The sequence below is a fragment of the Colossoma macropomum genome, unplaced genomic scaffold (assembly GCF_904425465.1).
Source record: "Colossoma macropomum unplaced genomic scaffold, Colossoma_macropomum, whole genome shotgun sequence".
Classification (NCBI taxonomy): Eukaryota; Metazoa; Chordata; class Actinopteri; order Characiformes; family Serrasalmidae; genus Colossoma; species Colossoma macropomum.
The window spans coordinates 21,263,292-21,278,796 of NW_023494809.1; the positions used below are offsets into that span (position 1 = coordinate 21,263,292).

A 15,505-nucleotide genomic window follows, 5' to 3' on the forward strand; every position below is an offset into this window, starting at 1 on the left:
TGACAAAACGTGAAAATCTTCTGAATGTTGGTGCGTCTGTAAAGCTTTAGAGGTTTTCTGTGTTGTGTGGTTTGTTATGCCATCTGATTAGCGCGTTTCCTCGCCCCGTTTAGTCCGGTGTCGACGTTACTCTCAAAAGCGAGCCCAGCGCTTAGGAGCCGAAGGAGTTGGACTTGGGGGTTAAGTTAGCTTAATGCTAAGGCTCTTATAAAGATTTCATTTTTTTTGTCATTTCACACAAATAAAAAACTTGAGAAACTGGCCACTGATGATGAACTCGAGGTCTCAAATATGCTTTGACGTTTAGGTTTAGGGTATAAATTGTTCGATACAAGATGACAGCCTATGCGCAGAACATACACTCCTCAAATGATGCTCAAATAAAACGCTTGCTTAATTTGTCAGGCAAGATTTTGAGTGGAGTAAGCTTTGGAAATGATTGGGAGTGGAGATCTGATAAAAGATGAGAACTTTACCTAATGATAGTGGTGAGAAAGAAAACAGTCTGCTCTATTCTGTGGTCTAAAAATGGACATACCACGACCATTGCTAACCTTTTAAATGACGGTTTACAATATCACTGTTTTGTTGAAGGAGAAAAAGTGTCAGAATACCTGTACATATATGTGGTGTTTTAAATGTCATTTTAAAGACCAACAACATTAAAACAACTGTACTAACATATAAAGAACGGGCTCACTGTGTGACGGTGTAGTGGGACTTTGTGAAACCTGTGCTAAAACATCTCTGCAGAAACTGCAGCTTGATTGACTAAAATGCAGTGACGGTAATTCGAAGCCTCTACGATATCGTGGTATCTTAGTAAATTTTACCTTATTGAATTTTGGCACATGTCTAGTCAAAAGTTGCTCTAGTAAATCAAGCAGTACAAAGCTGTCCAATAACTGGATAGTGATCATTTGTGTTTAGCTTCCATGGTCCAACATACAAGGGTTCAGTTGTATGTACAGGTAGCAACCTAGGCCTTACTTAATGCCAGTAGTGCTTTCGATACTGCAAACATAGGTAGTCTTTACTATGGATATTTATTTATTTGTTTGTTTGTTTGACATGCCTTGCTAAAAAGCTGCTTCTTGGTCATGCAGTAATCAAGCACCATGACGAACACAAGAGGCAAGAGGAGGGGAACCAGGTACATGTTTGCCAAGCCCTTCGTAAGCATGGTGAGTTATAATCTAAGCCTAAATACTAAAGATGTTTCTTTTACTCTGAGTATCGTTCTCTTTGGAGATGTGTCTGTTGGTTGCAGAAATTAAAAAAATAATCTCTCCTCTGCTGCAGGCCCAATCCCTCTGTCCACTTACATGCGCATCTACAAGAAAGGAGATATTGTTGATATCAAGGTGAGCAACTTTCATGAGGCTGATGTATTTGCTTATAAAGTGTTATGTATGCTTGTCTTGAGGCTTTGTCACAATACCAGAATTTTCATGTTGATATGATAGGAGGTAGCAGGTATTATATCCCCATGCTGGATACCAGATGTTACTGTGGCAACAAGTTAAAACACTCACTGTCTGAACGCCTAATGTTCATAGGACTCAACACCGGAAACAATGTTTAAACTTTAACAGTTTAATAAAGGTTTTTAGTTCAGTCTCTATCGATTCAAAACTTTTGCAGTCAAGCTACAATGTCAAACTTGTGCTCGATTCATTAAATAAGTAATGAACAGTATGAAAAGCTATCATATTAAATTATTTGCTAACTAACAGTATTTAAAACGTATTGAACTTCGCTTGTCATTAACATCTTTTCTTTAAATAGGGCACAGGAACCATTCAGAAAGGCATGCCTCATAAGTGCTACCATGGGAAAACAGGACGTGTTTACAATGTCACACAGCATGCTGTAGGCATCATTGTCAACAAGCAGGTCAAGTAAGTATCGTTGTAGACAGCTTCTGAATGCCAGGTGTGGTCACATGATGGGTTTAATTCTTTTGTATTTTGCAACAGACTGTTCAGTAGGCACGTCTTCAATTCTTTCTTTTTCTTTTTTTTTTTTAATCCTGCTGTACAAACTTCCAACCAGTTTTTTTCCAGTTCAGATTTATTTTGTTTTTTTTTTTCGTATGATATACCCCATCTTCACTTTGCCATAAGGGCAGCTCTGTGTCCTTCTTGGTCATTCATGTGGGGAAGAGCAGTCAGCCTTATGCACCCTGGTCAGACTGCTTCATGTCTACGCCAGATTGTCAATAAGGGCACATTTTTTGCACTTCAACTTTGAAACACTACCTGGGAGTTCATGTCTATTAACCTGTCATGTTCTCTCTTTAAAGGGGCAAGATCCTGGCAAAGAGAATTAATGTGCGCATTGAGCATGTGAAGCACTCTAAGAGCAGAGACAGCTTCCTGCAGCGCGTCAAGGAGAACGAGAAAAGGAAGATGGAGGCCAAGCAGGCCAACACCTGGGTGGAGCTGAAGCGCCAGGTATGGCATCATGTAGTCTTCCCTTTCTCAACACACCTAGCGAGAATGTTTTCCTAACCCAAAAGAAAAAGCATTTTGGGACTCTGGTTTGCATTCCCAGTCCAGAAAACATCCCTTACTGAATATTTTTCCCCCACCTACCTTACAAAACACGCCATCACTAGTGTCTAGTGATGTTGAATTTAAACAGTTGCTAGTATACTGGATGTAAATGGTTAAAGTGGGTAAGGGTTGACATGACAAGACTAAGCTTTATTACAGTAGAATGAATGAGCTTTTAGACTGAATTTACTATGCAGCTTTCAGAATGTTATTCTGTGTGGTTTGTGGTCCTGATATTTTGTGACATCACTGACACAGTTGCATGTCTTACCTGTACTCCCTGCCTTACTGTACCTTTTCTTTCTCTGTTCCTCTTTCCATCAATGTAGCCTGCTGCCCCTCGTCCAGCCCACTTTGTCAGCACCAAGAACAACGTGCCCCAGCTGCTGGAGCCCATCCCATACGAGTTCATGGCATAAATCTGCTGACCAAATAAAACTGTTTATATCAACAGTGCCTGTCTGGGGTTACTTTTTGTTGTCATCCTGTAATAACATGATTAGTCAGTGAATTAGAAAGGTGTGTGTATTGGTAATGACTACAAGTAGGCCCTTAAAAACTGATGTGATAAAGAATATGGTTAGGTGTGTGTGTGTGTGTGTGTGGTATTGATCAGTTTGTGAGGATAGATGAAATTGTTAATTATGAGCTACCAGATCTGCACAAATTAGAGAACTTTTTTTTTTCCAATCTTATCGCTACCTGTCCTGTCTGTGGCATGTAACTGATTGCCACAGACAATTTAGGCACATTTCCCTGTACTTGGTGGAAGAACAAGAAACACATTGACTCACTTGGCACCTGCTTATTGCTGGTAGACACATGGTAAAGTAAAAGGTAATGGTCATTTGGAAATATTGCCCATTCTGTTAAATTAGTTTACTGAAGTAGATGTCTTTAAATTGGTGGTTTTCTGTGTTTGGCATTCCAGATACTGAATGTCATCTTTCCCATGCTTAAGTATGGGTGGATAAGCATAATGTCACTACCAAGTTCCCGATGATGAGCTGGCTCAGGCTTGTAAGAAGAGAAAACTGAAGAATGCAGGGGTGGACAAAGGGCTGGTGTGGCTGCAGGTTTTCATTCCTGCAAAAGCAGGAGCACACATGATGTTTGAAGATGGAGCAGCTGATTAAATGAGTGCAATCAGGTCTGTCTTATTTGGAATGATAACCTGCAGCCACAGCAGCCCCTCGTAGATAAGATTTGACACCCTGATGTGAAGCGTGGTGTCCAATGGAGGGAGGTCGAAAACCGCTGCTCTGGTGGTGCTTCTTACACAATGCTGCACAAATAGGCTTCTGGGAAATTTCAGCCAGTGAACCTCCTGTAGTGTTAATTCATACAGTGCACACTAGGGGGTGGTGTTAGCTTACAAATGCTCTAAAGTAGATACAGGTCTGGGACAGAGACTGAGGGAGATAACTGGGTAGTATTCAAAGAGTTTTGTTTGATAGTTGTAAATATGCTTTGACGGGCAAAAGGGCAGCGTTAATGTATAATTTCAGAATAATTTGAGCAAAAGTCACAAATTTGGTATTTAGTGTCATCCAGGTTAATTAGTTGTAAGTGACACTGAACAAGGTTGTGTTTTGGTTGCTGGTTTGCTGGTCAGTAGCAATGAAAGTTGATATGCTGATCATCAGTACAACCAGCATATGATGTTTTCTGAATACCAGCAAGGCTCCCACATTTTTTAACCCAATCTATCTGATATGCCTGCATGGTAGGGTTACATATATATATGACATTATTATTGATTAAAAATTAAGAATTATTATAAACTGTTTCTCTGCAGAATCACCTATTACACTGCTTAAAATGAAAATATGTTACGGATATTCTAAAACAATTTGATTAACCATGAAATGCAGGCTGTAAAAGAGCCCGTAACCTACTTTTTTCTTGTATTATTTTTCCCCCTGAAATCATTTTACCTCACCACTTTACAGCCTCTTTATCGCTGAGATATTTTGTTACTATACCTTTAAGACTAATTATGTAATGATATAAATATGTAAATTACCTCTGTTGTGATTAGCAGCCCTGTATTGTGCCTCATTCAAAAAGCAGTCTGAAATAAAACACCCCTTATAACTTCAGCCTGAATGGGCAGGGCTAAACTGATGCAGGCTTCAAAATTGGTTTGTTTTTTTAGTTTGCATTTCATATATGAATTGTATGTTTTGATAGTTGTATAATGTTTACATTCTACACCTGCACTTGGTTTTCCATGTTATGGTCCCTTTCATATATATTTTTACTAAAAGTGAGTGTAGAGGTTTAGTAGCTTTTTTTAAGTAGGGGGTTGAAGTGGAAGTGACATGAACAAGCAGGGGTGAATTATTCTGGAAAGACAAAAAAGTAGCTAAATAAAATTTCGTAAAGCTTGCTGATACGTTTGTCTGCTTGCTGCGTGGGCACACTTCAGGCATTAATATATAATGCTATGTGCACATAGGGCTTTGTGTGTGTGTGCGCATGTGCGTGTGTGTATGTTGTGTGTATGGAAGGCCCACCTCGCTCTGTGTAACCAGAGTGAATGGCTGACTGGATATCTGACAAATATGTTATCTCATCCCACCTCAGTACTTTACCCAATATTTACTTCAATTAGGGTCAGTTTCCTGAGATAGGAGCAACAGGTCGGTATGTGTGTATGTGTGTGTGTGAAAGAGAGAGCTAGGCCTCTATATGAACAGTTTCACTACTGGAAGTTGCACCCATAACATCCGGCCTTTATGGCCATTGTATTTCATCTAATGTAATCAAGTGTAGCTAAAACATTAAAAGGACAATTCCACCCATTTTTCAAACTTTCTGCATAATTTAATTGCTGAGGTGTAAACAAAGCCATTCAGTGGTTTGATGTGAAATGGTTCATTGTAGAGAAACTTACTGACTCAGATGTCTTTACTCTCTTCAATGTAAATGTAGCCAATTTTATTTACTATCCAAAACAAACAGTGAACCTACATGCTTCTACATGCAAGTTTGGGCTTTTTGCATCATAACACCCTGCATTTACCTCTCTGCAACAGATGGATATTAAAAACGACATTTTAGGCCTAACCTATATACTAAAACCATCATAAAACAATCTCTCAGGCATCGGCTTAACCATTTTACTATAAGGACATTTAAAAAAAAATCAATGGAATTCAATGTTAATGCATTTTTAAAGTAATTGCAGTATTCAACCTGATCTCTATCTGCTGCATCTGTGGCATATGCATATAATTGATTGTCATAGACAGCAATTTTCCAGTACTTAAAAAAGAACAAAGTATACACTTATAATAGAAGTCAACGGGCAGATGCTGATGTGTTGAGTCAACAGGTTTTGTGTTCTTCTGCTAAATATAGGGAACCGTATCAAAATGATTGTCCATGGTATTTGACTGTATGCTACAGATGCATCAGGCAGAAAACGCTGGAGTATTCATATTCAGGCATTTCTCTTCCCATGACTGCTTTCACCACGCTCTCCCACTCTGTAGGGGACACACAGGGCTCAGATGATAACGCAAAGGGTCAGTGTGTTTGGTGAGAATGTGCAAAAATGACCAGATAACCTTCCCACATGCCCGGCCTATCCATTCTCCCCAGAGGGCACAAGATAATGTCTCTTATGCTATCATGCTAGTGTTGGTATATACGTATGCTTAACCACTTGGGTGCAGGTGACCGGGCCTTGCAGAGGTAAAAAGCCAATGCAATCCATCAACAAGTGACATGTTGGCCTGGTATTGATCAGTGACGTCCTGCTGGTGTTAAGATTCAACCCGGTTGTTCTTACCACCTGCTTTTGTTATTGTAATCACAGTATCATTATTAAAAGGTTGAGGCGGTGAAATGATGGATAAAAAACATGCCTTTTGTATTCAGCTTTGTCTTTCTAGAAAAATGCTCAGTTCTAGAGAAACTTCCCAAGCCAGCAATGTTCACAGTGGTCTGAAAGTCTAAAAAAAAGTCTAAAAGCTCCCTCACAGAAAGTTATTACTCATAATAGTTACGCGCAGACTGTCTAATGTCTGAGTCATTGTTCATAATGTAATTTTGAAATAAGTGTTCAAATTCATTAAATCCATTCAAGATAGAGAGGTATTTGCAGGGTGTTGTGAGGTTGTGAGGTTTTTTTTCCCAGATTTACCACTATTTTACAAGCATTAATGTTACATACAAAATTTAGTAGTTTCACTAATAGTTTTAGATGGCTTAGATTGAATTTGTAGACATTGTGAGCTCTAGTTCCTATCACCACCACTGTTAAAAAATCCATACATTTCTCTACAATTAACCATTTTACATCAACCACTCTGAATGACTTTTATGTAGAAATTTTGAAAAATTGGTGTAATTTCATAATGCTTTATAATACTTTCTTATTAGTCTGTAACTTTGCTATGTAATATTCTTGCAGTACTGTTTTATAGTAATCTGCAACTTTGTGTAGTATATGGCACTAAACTCTAGTCTGAATTTACTGTAAAGTCCTTATAGAAACCCTGTAGAGATTTTAGTAACACTACTACAGATCTTTTTCATAAAGACTGTTAATTGAGTGATCAGATTTTTAAAAAAATAGCCAATAAAAATGGTCTTAACTGAACAATTACAAATCATTCAAAGTGTTTCAAAGATTTCAAAGTACTTCATCAGAGAAAAGTATAATCTAGGAAGTGTTTTAAATGACTTTAAAATCATTAAAAAAATGTATAGAAAATAATCAGGGTACAAATAAGGTAACTGTATTCCCATTACTAACTAGATTTTAAATACAATGTAAAAATAAGGTGATTTGCTAGGAAGGTTACCTTTAAATTACTCTTGTATAGCACTCCTGGTGATTGATAAATAAATAAATAAAAGAAAGGAAGAAAGAAAGAAAGAAATATATTTCTTCTCTCCATGACCTGTCACCATTACAGTAATGCTGCATCTAATGGATTTAGTGTTACGTTCGCAAGCCAACTGTAGTGTGCATTCAGGGGTTAAATACCACTTACAGCAGCTGTAACTTAAATACAGATATTTGAAGCTTGTAAAAAAAATCCCAATACTTTGAATGTTGAAAAGTGAATCCCTCAGGAAATACTGCCATTTACGGCCTACCTTTATTAAAGGCGCCAGTTTCCTCTCTTTCAATGATGTACAAAATTATTTGGGCACTAATAGCTTCCTCTCAGGGAAAGCTAAAGGCATAGGGGTTTTAGGCATTTGTAATGTGATCTACTGGCCTATAGAATGATAACTGACAGAATTTATACTGTATATATTAACATTTCACTGCTAACAAATCATTGACGATTCTATTTTGTAAAAATCGAGTAATCAGCTTTAATTGAGTAGTCTTGACAGCCTTAATTGTAATATGTATGTGAGAGGTGCATGATCGGATTTTCTCCCACAGCGGAGCCAGAGGTGCTGAGAGGCGCTGACTCATAGCAGTTACTGATTGAATAAAACGAGAGCAAATAGACTCAAGGGAAGAGGAGAGGTAGAGAGAGAGAGAGAGGTAGAGAGAGAGAGAGGGGGTGGTGGGGAGTGGATAAAAGCAGTCATGCAGTGCGAGCTCCTTAATCATGCCCGCTTGACACTCACAGATTGAGGCCTTCAAGCAGCACGGCAGCCATATCGACCTGCCGTTACACATTAACCACGGGGACAAGCAAACACGCAAGATGGCGATAGCACGACAAGACATCATGCTGTCTTCTATCTCTGTAAATGGCTCTCTGTCATTCCCTCTCATATTCGCCACACCGTCTGTCTCTATTCAGCTTAGTTCAGTACAAGATTTGTTAGCATTTTTTAGCATTCAGTATTATTCATGTTAGGTTTTGTAGCATAACTAACCAGCCAACATCAAGCACACTACTTTGTTACTGCATTAAAGAAAATGGTTTACAAAAAAATCAGATTTACACCATTTTCTCCTCACATTTGCTCAGCCAACATGTGTCTGTAGTTTGCTTCTTTAGCTTTGCAGTGGAGCTACAAAGCTAGTGTAGTACTTTTTCACTACTTAGCTAGTTAGCCTCATAGCTCCAGTGCGAAACTAAAGAAGCAAACTTTGGACACCAATCTTGGCTGATCGATTGTGTTCATGGTAAAGAGGAAAAGTGTACATTTTATTTTCCAGTGAACAATTCAGTTGGTTGTATTCAGGAAACAGCTGCACGGCTAATATGAAGGTTTAGCTTGTTCTACAACAACACATACACGCTATGGCCAGGAGCCAGTGTTTGTCTTTTTTTATTTTGCTTGTTGTTGGTTATCAGTGTAGACCATGGTCATTCAGATACAGATACAGAGTTTTATTGATCCTGTCCACAGTCAGTGGAAGGGCTGGGACGCTGCAGGACCGGATGATGAGGAGGAGGAAGGGTGGAGATCAGATAGCAGGATAGTTGGCCTCTGTGTTAGCCAGGGTCAGACGAATATGGTGTGGGAGGGGATACTGGAGGTGCCACCGAGGCCCTGATTTACCCCAAGTTCTTTAGGCTAGTAATGTCACTTCTGGTTAAATTTGCACACTGCTAGCTGTGTATTGAATAGCATGGCATACGTCGACAGTACAAGGCTTTTGCTGTAAGGCACTTACAAACGCTTGTGAATGCGCTGCTTTGTATTGTGTTTAAACATTAATGATGTTCAAACAGTACAATTACTGTTCTTTACATATCCAGTGTTTATTTAGCTGCTTGTTATGTGATTTGTGGTTTAATGGGTTGAGGTGTGGTTTGGTTTGTTATGAAGAATAGCAATATTGTGCAATATAGTGCATTGTCACTGTCACTGTAGCAAAGCTGTCTCACCAATAACATCCACAGGGCTTAGTTATATGGCAATTCTATTCTATTTTACTCTATTCCATAATTTCATTATTGACTTCTCTGCATAATTTAATAAGTGTAACATCACCATCACAAATGATTTTAAAGGACCCATATCACAGAAAACTTTCAAAAGCATACCATTCACTGCCCAGTCCATACGGTCCATATATAAAAATAAGCTGGAAAAATAGGCAGTTTTTAATTTGTTGTTTTTGTGATGTCACAACCTCATTTACATATAGCTGCGTATTCGGTCTACAGTGGTTTAGCCCATCTATTCACATTGAGGTTATAAGGAGTGTTTCAGCCTTAGAGTGCTTTTTGAATGAGGCATAATACAGGGCCAATCACAATGGAGATAACTTGCATATATCAGTCTTAAAGGCACAGCAGTGAAAACAGCCTGTTTAATTCTAAAAACATGAAGACAGGTTGGAAAAATATAGATACAAATATAGGATTTGGGCCTTTTAACCTACTTCAAACTACACTAATGGAATTGACTGAGACGAGTGAGAGTAAGTGGTATGATAAGGGTATGAGGAAAAAATGCTAATTAGGAGGCCGTTTTAGGACATGGCTTTAGAATGAAAGTAATGGAGCAGGGTTGCTGTAAATCAGAGATATCAGTGAGCTGTACAGGCTGTTGATAAACTGTGATTAGTGCCATAAATTCCATGTGTGTGTGTGTACGCGTGTGTGTTTGTGTGCTGTGTGTTTTGAGTTGATCGAGACTGGCAGTCCTTCAGACACGGCCAAGAACATTCATACTCTACCAGGAGCCACTGTTGACAGTTTAATACTCTCATCAATCTTCGTCAGGCAATCCCAAAGACCTTCATCCCCAATCACACATTTTACAGGCCAATTGCGGCAGTGCGGTGGCCAACCCTAACAGAGACTCCGAAAGAGCCTTAGAGAGAGGATATTTAGTTTCATACAGACAAACCACAGCAGATATTAAGACATTTCAGTCTAATAACAGACACAAGGGCTTATCATGCCAGTTTTATTGCAGCATTACGCATCTCTTTCCTCTCTCTGTCTAAACACATTTGCAATATCAGCCTAGGCCCACTAGTCCCAAACTTTGGCAGATGTAGCCCCAGGAGTACTGCCAATGCCATCAGGGATATGACCATAGTTTTACGATGTTTAATTATATTACAATAAAGAATTGCATTCCAAAAAGTCCCACTTTCTCACTACTAAAACTAAACGCCTAGTGTGCAAACAGTAAAATAACAAATGTCAAAAAAGATCAAACAGTTCAAAAAAGGTCAAATAGACTTCTGTTCAACTGTCTTTGTCTTTCACTGTTAGAATAAACATTTTCTGTTAAATGGTATCAGTTTTGATGCAAAAAAGTCAGGAAAAAAGTGATGACAGCAAATAATTTGGAGGATAGGGACTTCTTTTCCTTCTGCTCTCTCCCTCTGCTTCTCATATACACAAAACAGTTTTGTAACTTGGATCGTATGGGCCCCAGTACAAAAAAAAATTAAAAATGCAAAAATGACTTTCAATAAATAAAATAAAAACACAATGTAATTTGCTTGTTTACTTGTTATTGTTACGTCTTAAACTAGTAAATGCTCTCAAGACATGTCACTTCACCAACTAGCGTCTAACATTAACCTAAATTTGCATATTAGGTTTATTTAAGATTTTGGAATTGTGAAATAATGAATATATTACATTGCAAGTAGTGAAAAGTGTGTTTATAAATGGTTATCATGGATGAGATGCATCACGAATAAGAGGGAGATAAAAAACATCAGGCTTGTCTGTGTGTTGATGAAAGCTGACTGGTGAGTTAAGTTATTAAAAAAAAATAAATCCCATAATTAGACCTATGGGTGTTCAGTTGTGTTAGTATACATATGAGGGGCCCAAAACAGATTTTAAGGGTCCCATTCACTGTGGGCTCCAGTGGGATTGCTCCCTGAACATCCCGACTTTCCATGTAGGAATTCACAGCTGAGGGCACATTTTCTTAGATTTCCTAGGTGGAGATGGCAAATTATGAGCTTCAGTAAAACAGCATAATAATGTTTACTTATATAGCACACTTTTCATGTCAACTCAAGGTGCATTACAGAAAAATAAAACAAAAAGAAGAGTCTTCTACTTAAAAGATCCAGAATTTCTTAAAACATACCAAAATCCATAAATTTGAAAGGAAAATGTTTAAGCTTCTTCTCAAAACATCCAGAGTTTCTAAAACAAAGCAAAATTAATTGATAAAAAACAGGTCTAAAAAGAAAAGAAACCCAGAATTACTTACAAAAAAAAAAATCAATTCATAAAACACGTCTAAAAAGAAAAGTCTTAAGATTATTATATCGAGGCCACAAAATAATATATCAAGGCTACAAATTACTATATTGAGGCCACAAATTACTATACTGAGGCCATGAATTAATTGAGGCCTCAAGTTAAGTTTCTCATAACTTGCTTGCCTCAATGTATTAATTTGTGGGCCTCAATATAGTGGCCATGCCTTATTAAAAAATATCGCCATGTCACCTTAAGGTCTCCGCACTAGCCTTGATATTTTCCGATAAAAAAAAAACAACAACTGAAAAAGGCCAGTCATGTCACGTGATGCAAACAGGACGGCTTATTTTAATTAGGGGTGATCCAAAGTTGTTCGTAATAATCTAATAATATCAGCCTGAAATGTGTCGCTACTTTTTACAAATTTGTAGATACAATATTATAAATAACGAATATTATATCCACATTGATTTTCAGCTCATATTTTCCACGCTGTGCTCGTGTCCAGTGTCGCCCGTTGCACGTTGTGTTCTGATGGTACGATCCACTCCGTATAAATCAGAGCGAAGAACAACCGTTTTTCCGTAGAGTGAAATAAACTAACCTACCTGCTGGACAGCGACAGTCAAATAACAGCGAATAGCGAGATTAACCAAGCAAATAAGAAACCCAGCATCATGGGTGAACGATTAAAAGATCCAAGTAAGAGCTTTGCGTGTTTATTCTCTGACTGCAAAGCTTCCTTCTCCAAGTCCTGGAAGCTGGAGGCTCATTACTGCAAACACACCGGCTTGGTGAGTGAAGCAGCAGCAGCCGCAAGGAAAAACTCTGGGATAAAGCTATCCTGTTCCTGGTTATTGCTGGCCTTCTGTTGTTGCATAAATGTGATAAGGCAGTGGGTTAATCAGATCCTCCATGTTCCACTTTAGAGACCATTTGCATGTGACAGCTGTACCAAAAGCTTCTGCACCCGTTACCAGCTCACCCGCCATCGGCTGAGCCACAGTGGAGAGCGGCCTTACCTGTGAGTCCCAGCAGGATCTCTATGATGATCTTTCTTCACATGATCCTGACTGTTTTCATCTGTCATGTGCAGGTGTTCAGTGGATGGCTGTGCTGAGGCCTTCTCCACAAGTGCCAGCCTTAAGAATCATGTAGGGCGTGTGCACCAGAACAAAGAGAGGCAATATGTGGCAAGTAGTCTTCTCAGAAGTGGGTGTATTAGACCAGAAACTCAAATAAAAACTTTTTTACTGCTTAGAAAAATATGGAGGTAAACTACTTAAATAACCTGTACAGCTGCAGTGACACTTCCTATGTTAAGCATCTGCATAGAAACTTATGTTTGTCTCTTTTAGATGTATTCTTGGTCTAACAGGCAGTTTTAAAAATCTGGTTTAAATCTGGCTTCCTTATCTGATTGAACACCAGTTTTTCTTGGGTAATTGCTGGCCTGTATTGTTAGGGGAAGAGGGTCAGAGCACACATTATGTTGCAGTGCATGCTGGGGATTGTAGTGCAGCTCATGGTGAAACACGCTAATATTAATAGAAAATGTAAATAACTTCATGGGCCGAATAGGATTGTGCCAGGGGCCTGACATGGCTTTGTGTTTGATACATGGGATCTAGAAGTAGTTTTGCTTTGATAAGTGTATACATTTATTTTATTTATTTTTTTCCTTTCAGTGTAACTATGAAGGTTGTGGCAAGGAGTTCCGGAAGAACAAACAACTCAGGATTCACCAAAGTGAACATGCAAACCTGTTTCCCTTTGAGTAAGTAATCACACTTTGCATTAGCATTTCTACTGCTTTTTGCTGCTAACATGACTTCTTATAGGTGTCTCTTTGAGGGCTGTGGGAAGAAGTATGCCACCTCCCAAACTCTGAAAAGGCATGAAAAAGTGCATAATGGTAATTTTTGGCAAAAAGTCTTCATTCATGCCGTTGCCTTCGTATTTGGATCCAGCTCACTTGTTTTATTGACCCTGAATTAAGGTTATCCATGTGCTGAAGATGGCTGTCCTTTCAAGGGAAGGACATGGACAGAATATCAGGCCCACAGGAAAGCAGAGCACAGAGGTAGGCAGGTGCAGTTGGTGAGGACAGTCATGTGACAAATGCAATTAAGGTCATGGTTTGACAACAATTAGATTTTCCACTTCCCCCAAATGTAGTTGCTCAGCCAAGACATGTTTGGTGTCAGAGGTTTGAAGTATTGCTCCAGAGCTATGAGGCTAATGTGGCTAATGTAGCCAACAAGTAACTGAAGGTAATACAAATCTACAATAAGGGGCAAGTGTAATTAATTGCTGAAAGCCTGGTGATGCATGCAGTTGACAATGGTAGTTGGTGTTTAAGTTTCTATTACATATTACATTGGCCTCATAGCTTCAAAGCTAAACAGACACAACCTGTCTGGCACCTGGACTACTCTTAGGTTAAGAGAAAACTTGTGAACTTGAACTCTGGATTCCCCTTCACCTCTTTGCAGAGATCTTCCAGTGTGATGGCTGCAAGAAGGTCTTCTATGAAGCCTGGTTCCTGCAGAAGCATAAACAGTTTGTCCACTCAGGCGAACGACGAATGTTTAAATGCACCAAGGAGGGTTGTCAGAAGACCTATACCACAGGCTTCAATCTACAGAACCACATTCTTTCTTACCATGAGGGCAAGCGCTCCTTCATCTGCTCTCGTGAGGGGTGTGGTAAAGCATTTGCCATGGAAGTGGGTGCTCAGCTTACGGCTCTTGTATTCCTCAATTCATGATCTTTAAGGAAATGACTCTCAAGCTGACCCCTTTTTTCTAATTTTAGCAAAGTCTGAAACGCCATGCTGTAGTCCATGACCCTCAGAAGAAGAAAATGCAGGTAAACATCTTGCAGAAGAATTTCAGTGAAAGCACTTGGTGGACATGTATTTATTTCATGCTGACTTTTCTTTTAGAAGACCAAACTGAAGAACCTTCCAAAGACCAAGGTTTCGGATGCCTCTGAACTGACTTCACGTCTGCAGAATGTTTCTTTAAACAAATCAACATCTCAAAATAATCCAAGGCCATGACAATTCCAAATGGCCATTAAATACCCCTTAATATTAACTTTTGGTTTCTGGATTTGATTTCAGTTTGTAAACACCATGCTAAATAAACTCCACACTGCAGCTCTGGTTGTGTTAACTTGAATGTTAAGTGAATCACAAGGATGACTTGAGTACTGATTTTTGAAGTTAGACTTGCTTGTATCTTCTAGAAGAGCAGCAAGCAAAGTGCATCTTGGCTTTACTGTGAATTCTAGTATGGTTGTTCATTCAGTAGGTGACCGTATCTAGGGGGAAATCAAGCAACTTACCCCAAACTATCTACCCATGAGTGCTTGTCACTTTTAAAATCAACTTCCACCTTCGAAATGCATCAGAAGGGGAGTTCCTTGTCTTGAAACCATGATTTCACTTTAGAAACTTAAGCAGCAGCACCACTGCAAGAGGCAAGAAGGCATGTTTACAACTGATCTACAGATGGTTACATTTTTGACCCGTGTCACTAAGATATTTCAAATAGATTTGCTTGTGGTTTAACACTGTTACATAAAAATGGACAACCTTGATCAGGTAGCAGTAGGTTAGTGTCACAAACCATGTGAGCAAATGTATAATTGCTTAACTTGGCAGAGCTCAAAGTTTTTAGCCCATGAATGTAAATTAGCATGGCTGAAAAGTCCCCACAAAAAAACTCCAATTAAGCATGTGGATTGTAGATGTCACATGTGCCAAAAACAAATTACATGCAGTAAAAATAAACAATATCTCTTGCAGGGGAAAAGTGG

At 38.8% G+C, this 15,505-nt stretch overlaps 2 protein-coding genes across 2 annotated transcripts; both read left to right on the plus strand.

The window, feature by feature from the left end:
- Positions 1-1,106: 1,106 nt before the first annotated feature.
- Positions 1,107-3,011, plus strand: rpl21 (ribosomal protein L21). Its single transcript, XM_036558344.1, is given in 6 exon segments — positions 1,107-1,173; positions 1,176-1,184; positions 1,303-1,364; positions 1,789-1,901; positions 2,306-2,456; positions 2,888-3,011. Coding segments are annotated over 6 exon segments (480 nt in total). The 5' UTR covers positions 1,107-1,118; the 3' UTR covers positions 2,978-3,011.
- Positions 3,012-12,281: 9,270 nt separating this feature from the next.
- Positions 12,282-14,843, plus strand: gtf3ab (general transcription factor IIIA, b). Its single transcript, XM_036558518.1, has 9 exons — positions 12,282-12,474; positions 12,610-12,704; positions 12,777-12,873; positions 13,369-13,457; positions 13,522-13,595; positions 13,680-13,763; positions 14,176-14,408; positions 14,498-14,551; positions 14,628-14,843. The coding sequence occupies exons 1-9, from the start codon at positions 12,358-12,360 to the stop codon at positions 14,742-14,744; spliced, it is 960 nt and encodes a 319-aa protein (XP_036414411.1). The 5' UTR covers positions 12,282-12,357; the 3' UTR covers positions 14,745-14,843.
- The last annotated feature ends 662 nt before the right edge of the window (positions 14,844-15,505 follow it).

Bases quoted from the DNA above. Each gene is read 5' to 3' on its own strand.
- gtf3ab (XM_036558518.1), top strand. From the start codon at position 12,358: ATGGGTGAACGATTAAAAGATCCAAGTAAGAGCTTTGCGTGTTTATTC. The intron at 14,409-14,497 runs GTGGGTGCTCAG...TTCTAATTTTAG, and splicing joins GTAAAGCATTTGCCATGGAA to CAAAGTCTGAAACGCCATGC. The intron at 14,552-14,627 runs GTAAACATCTTG...CTTTTCTTTTAG, and splicing joins CTCAGAAGAAGAAAATGCAG to AAGACCAAACTGAAGAACCT.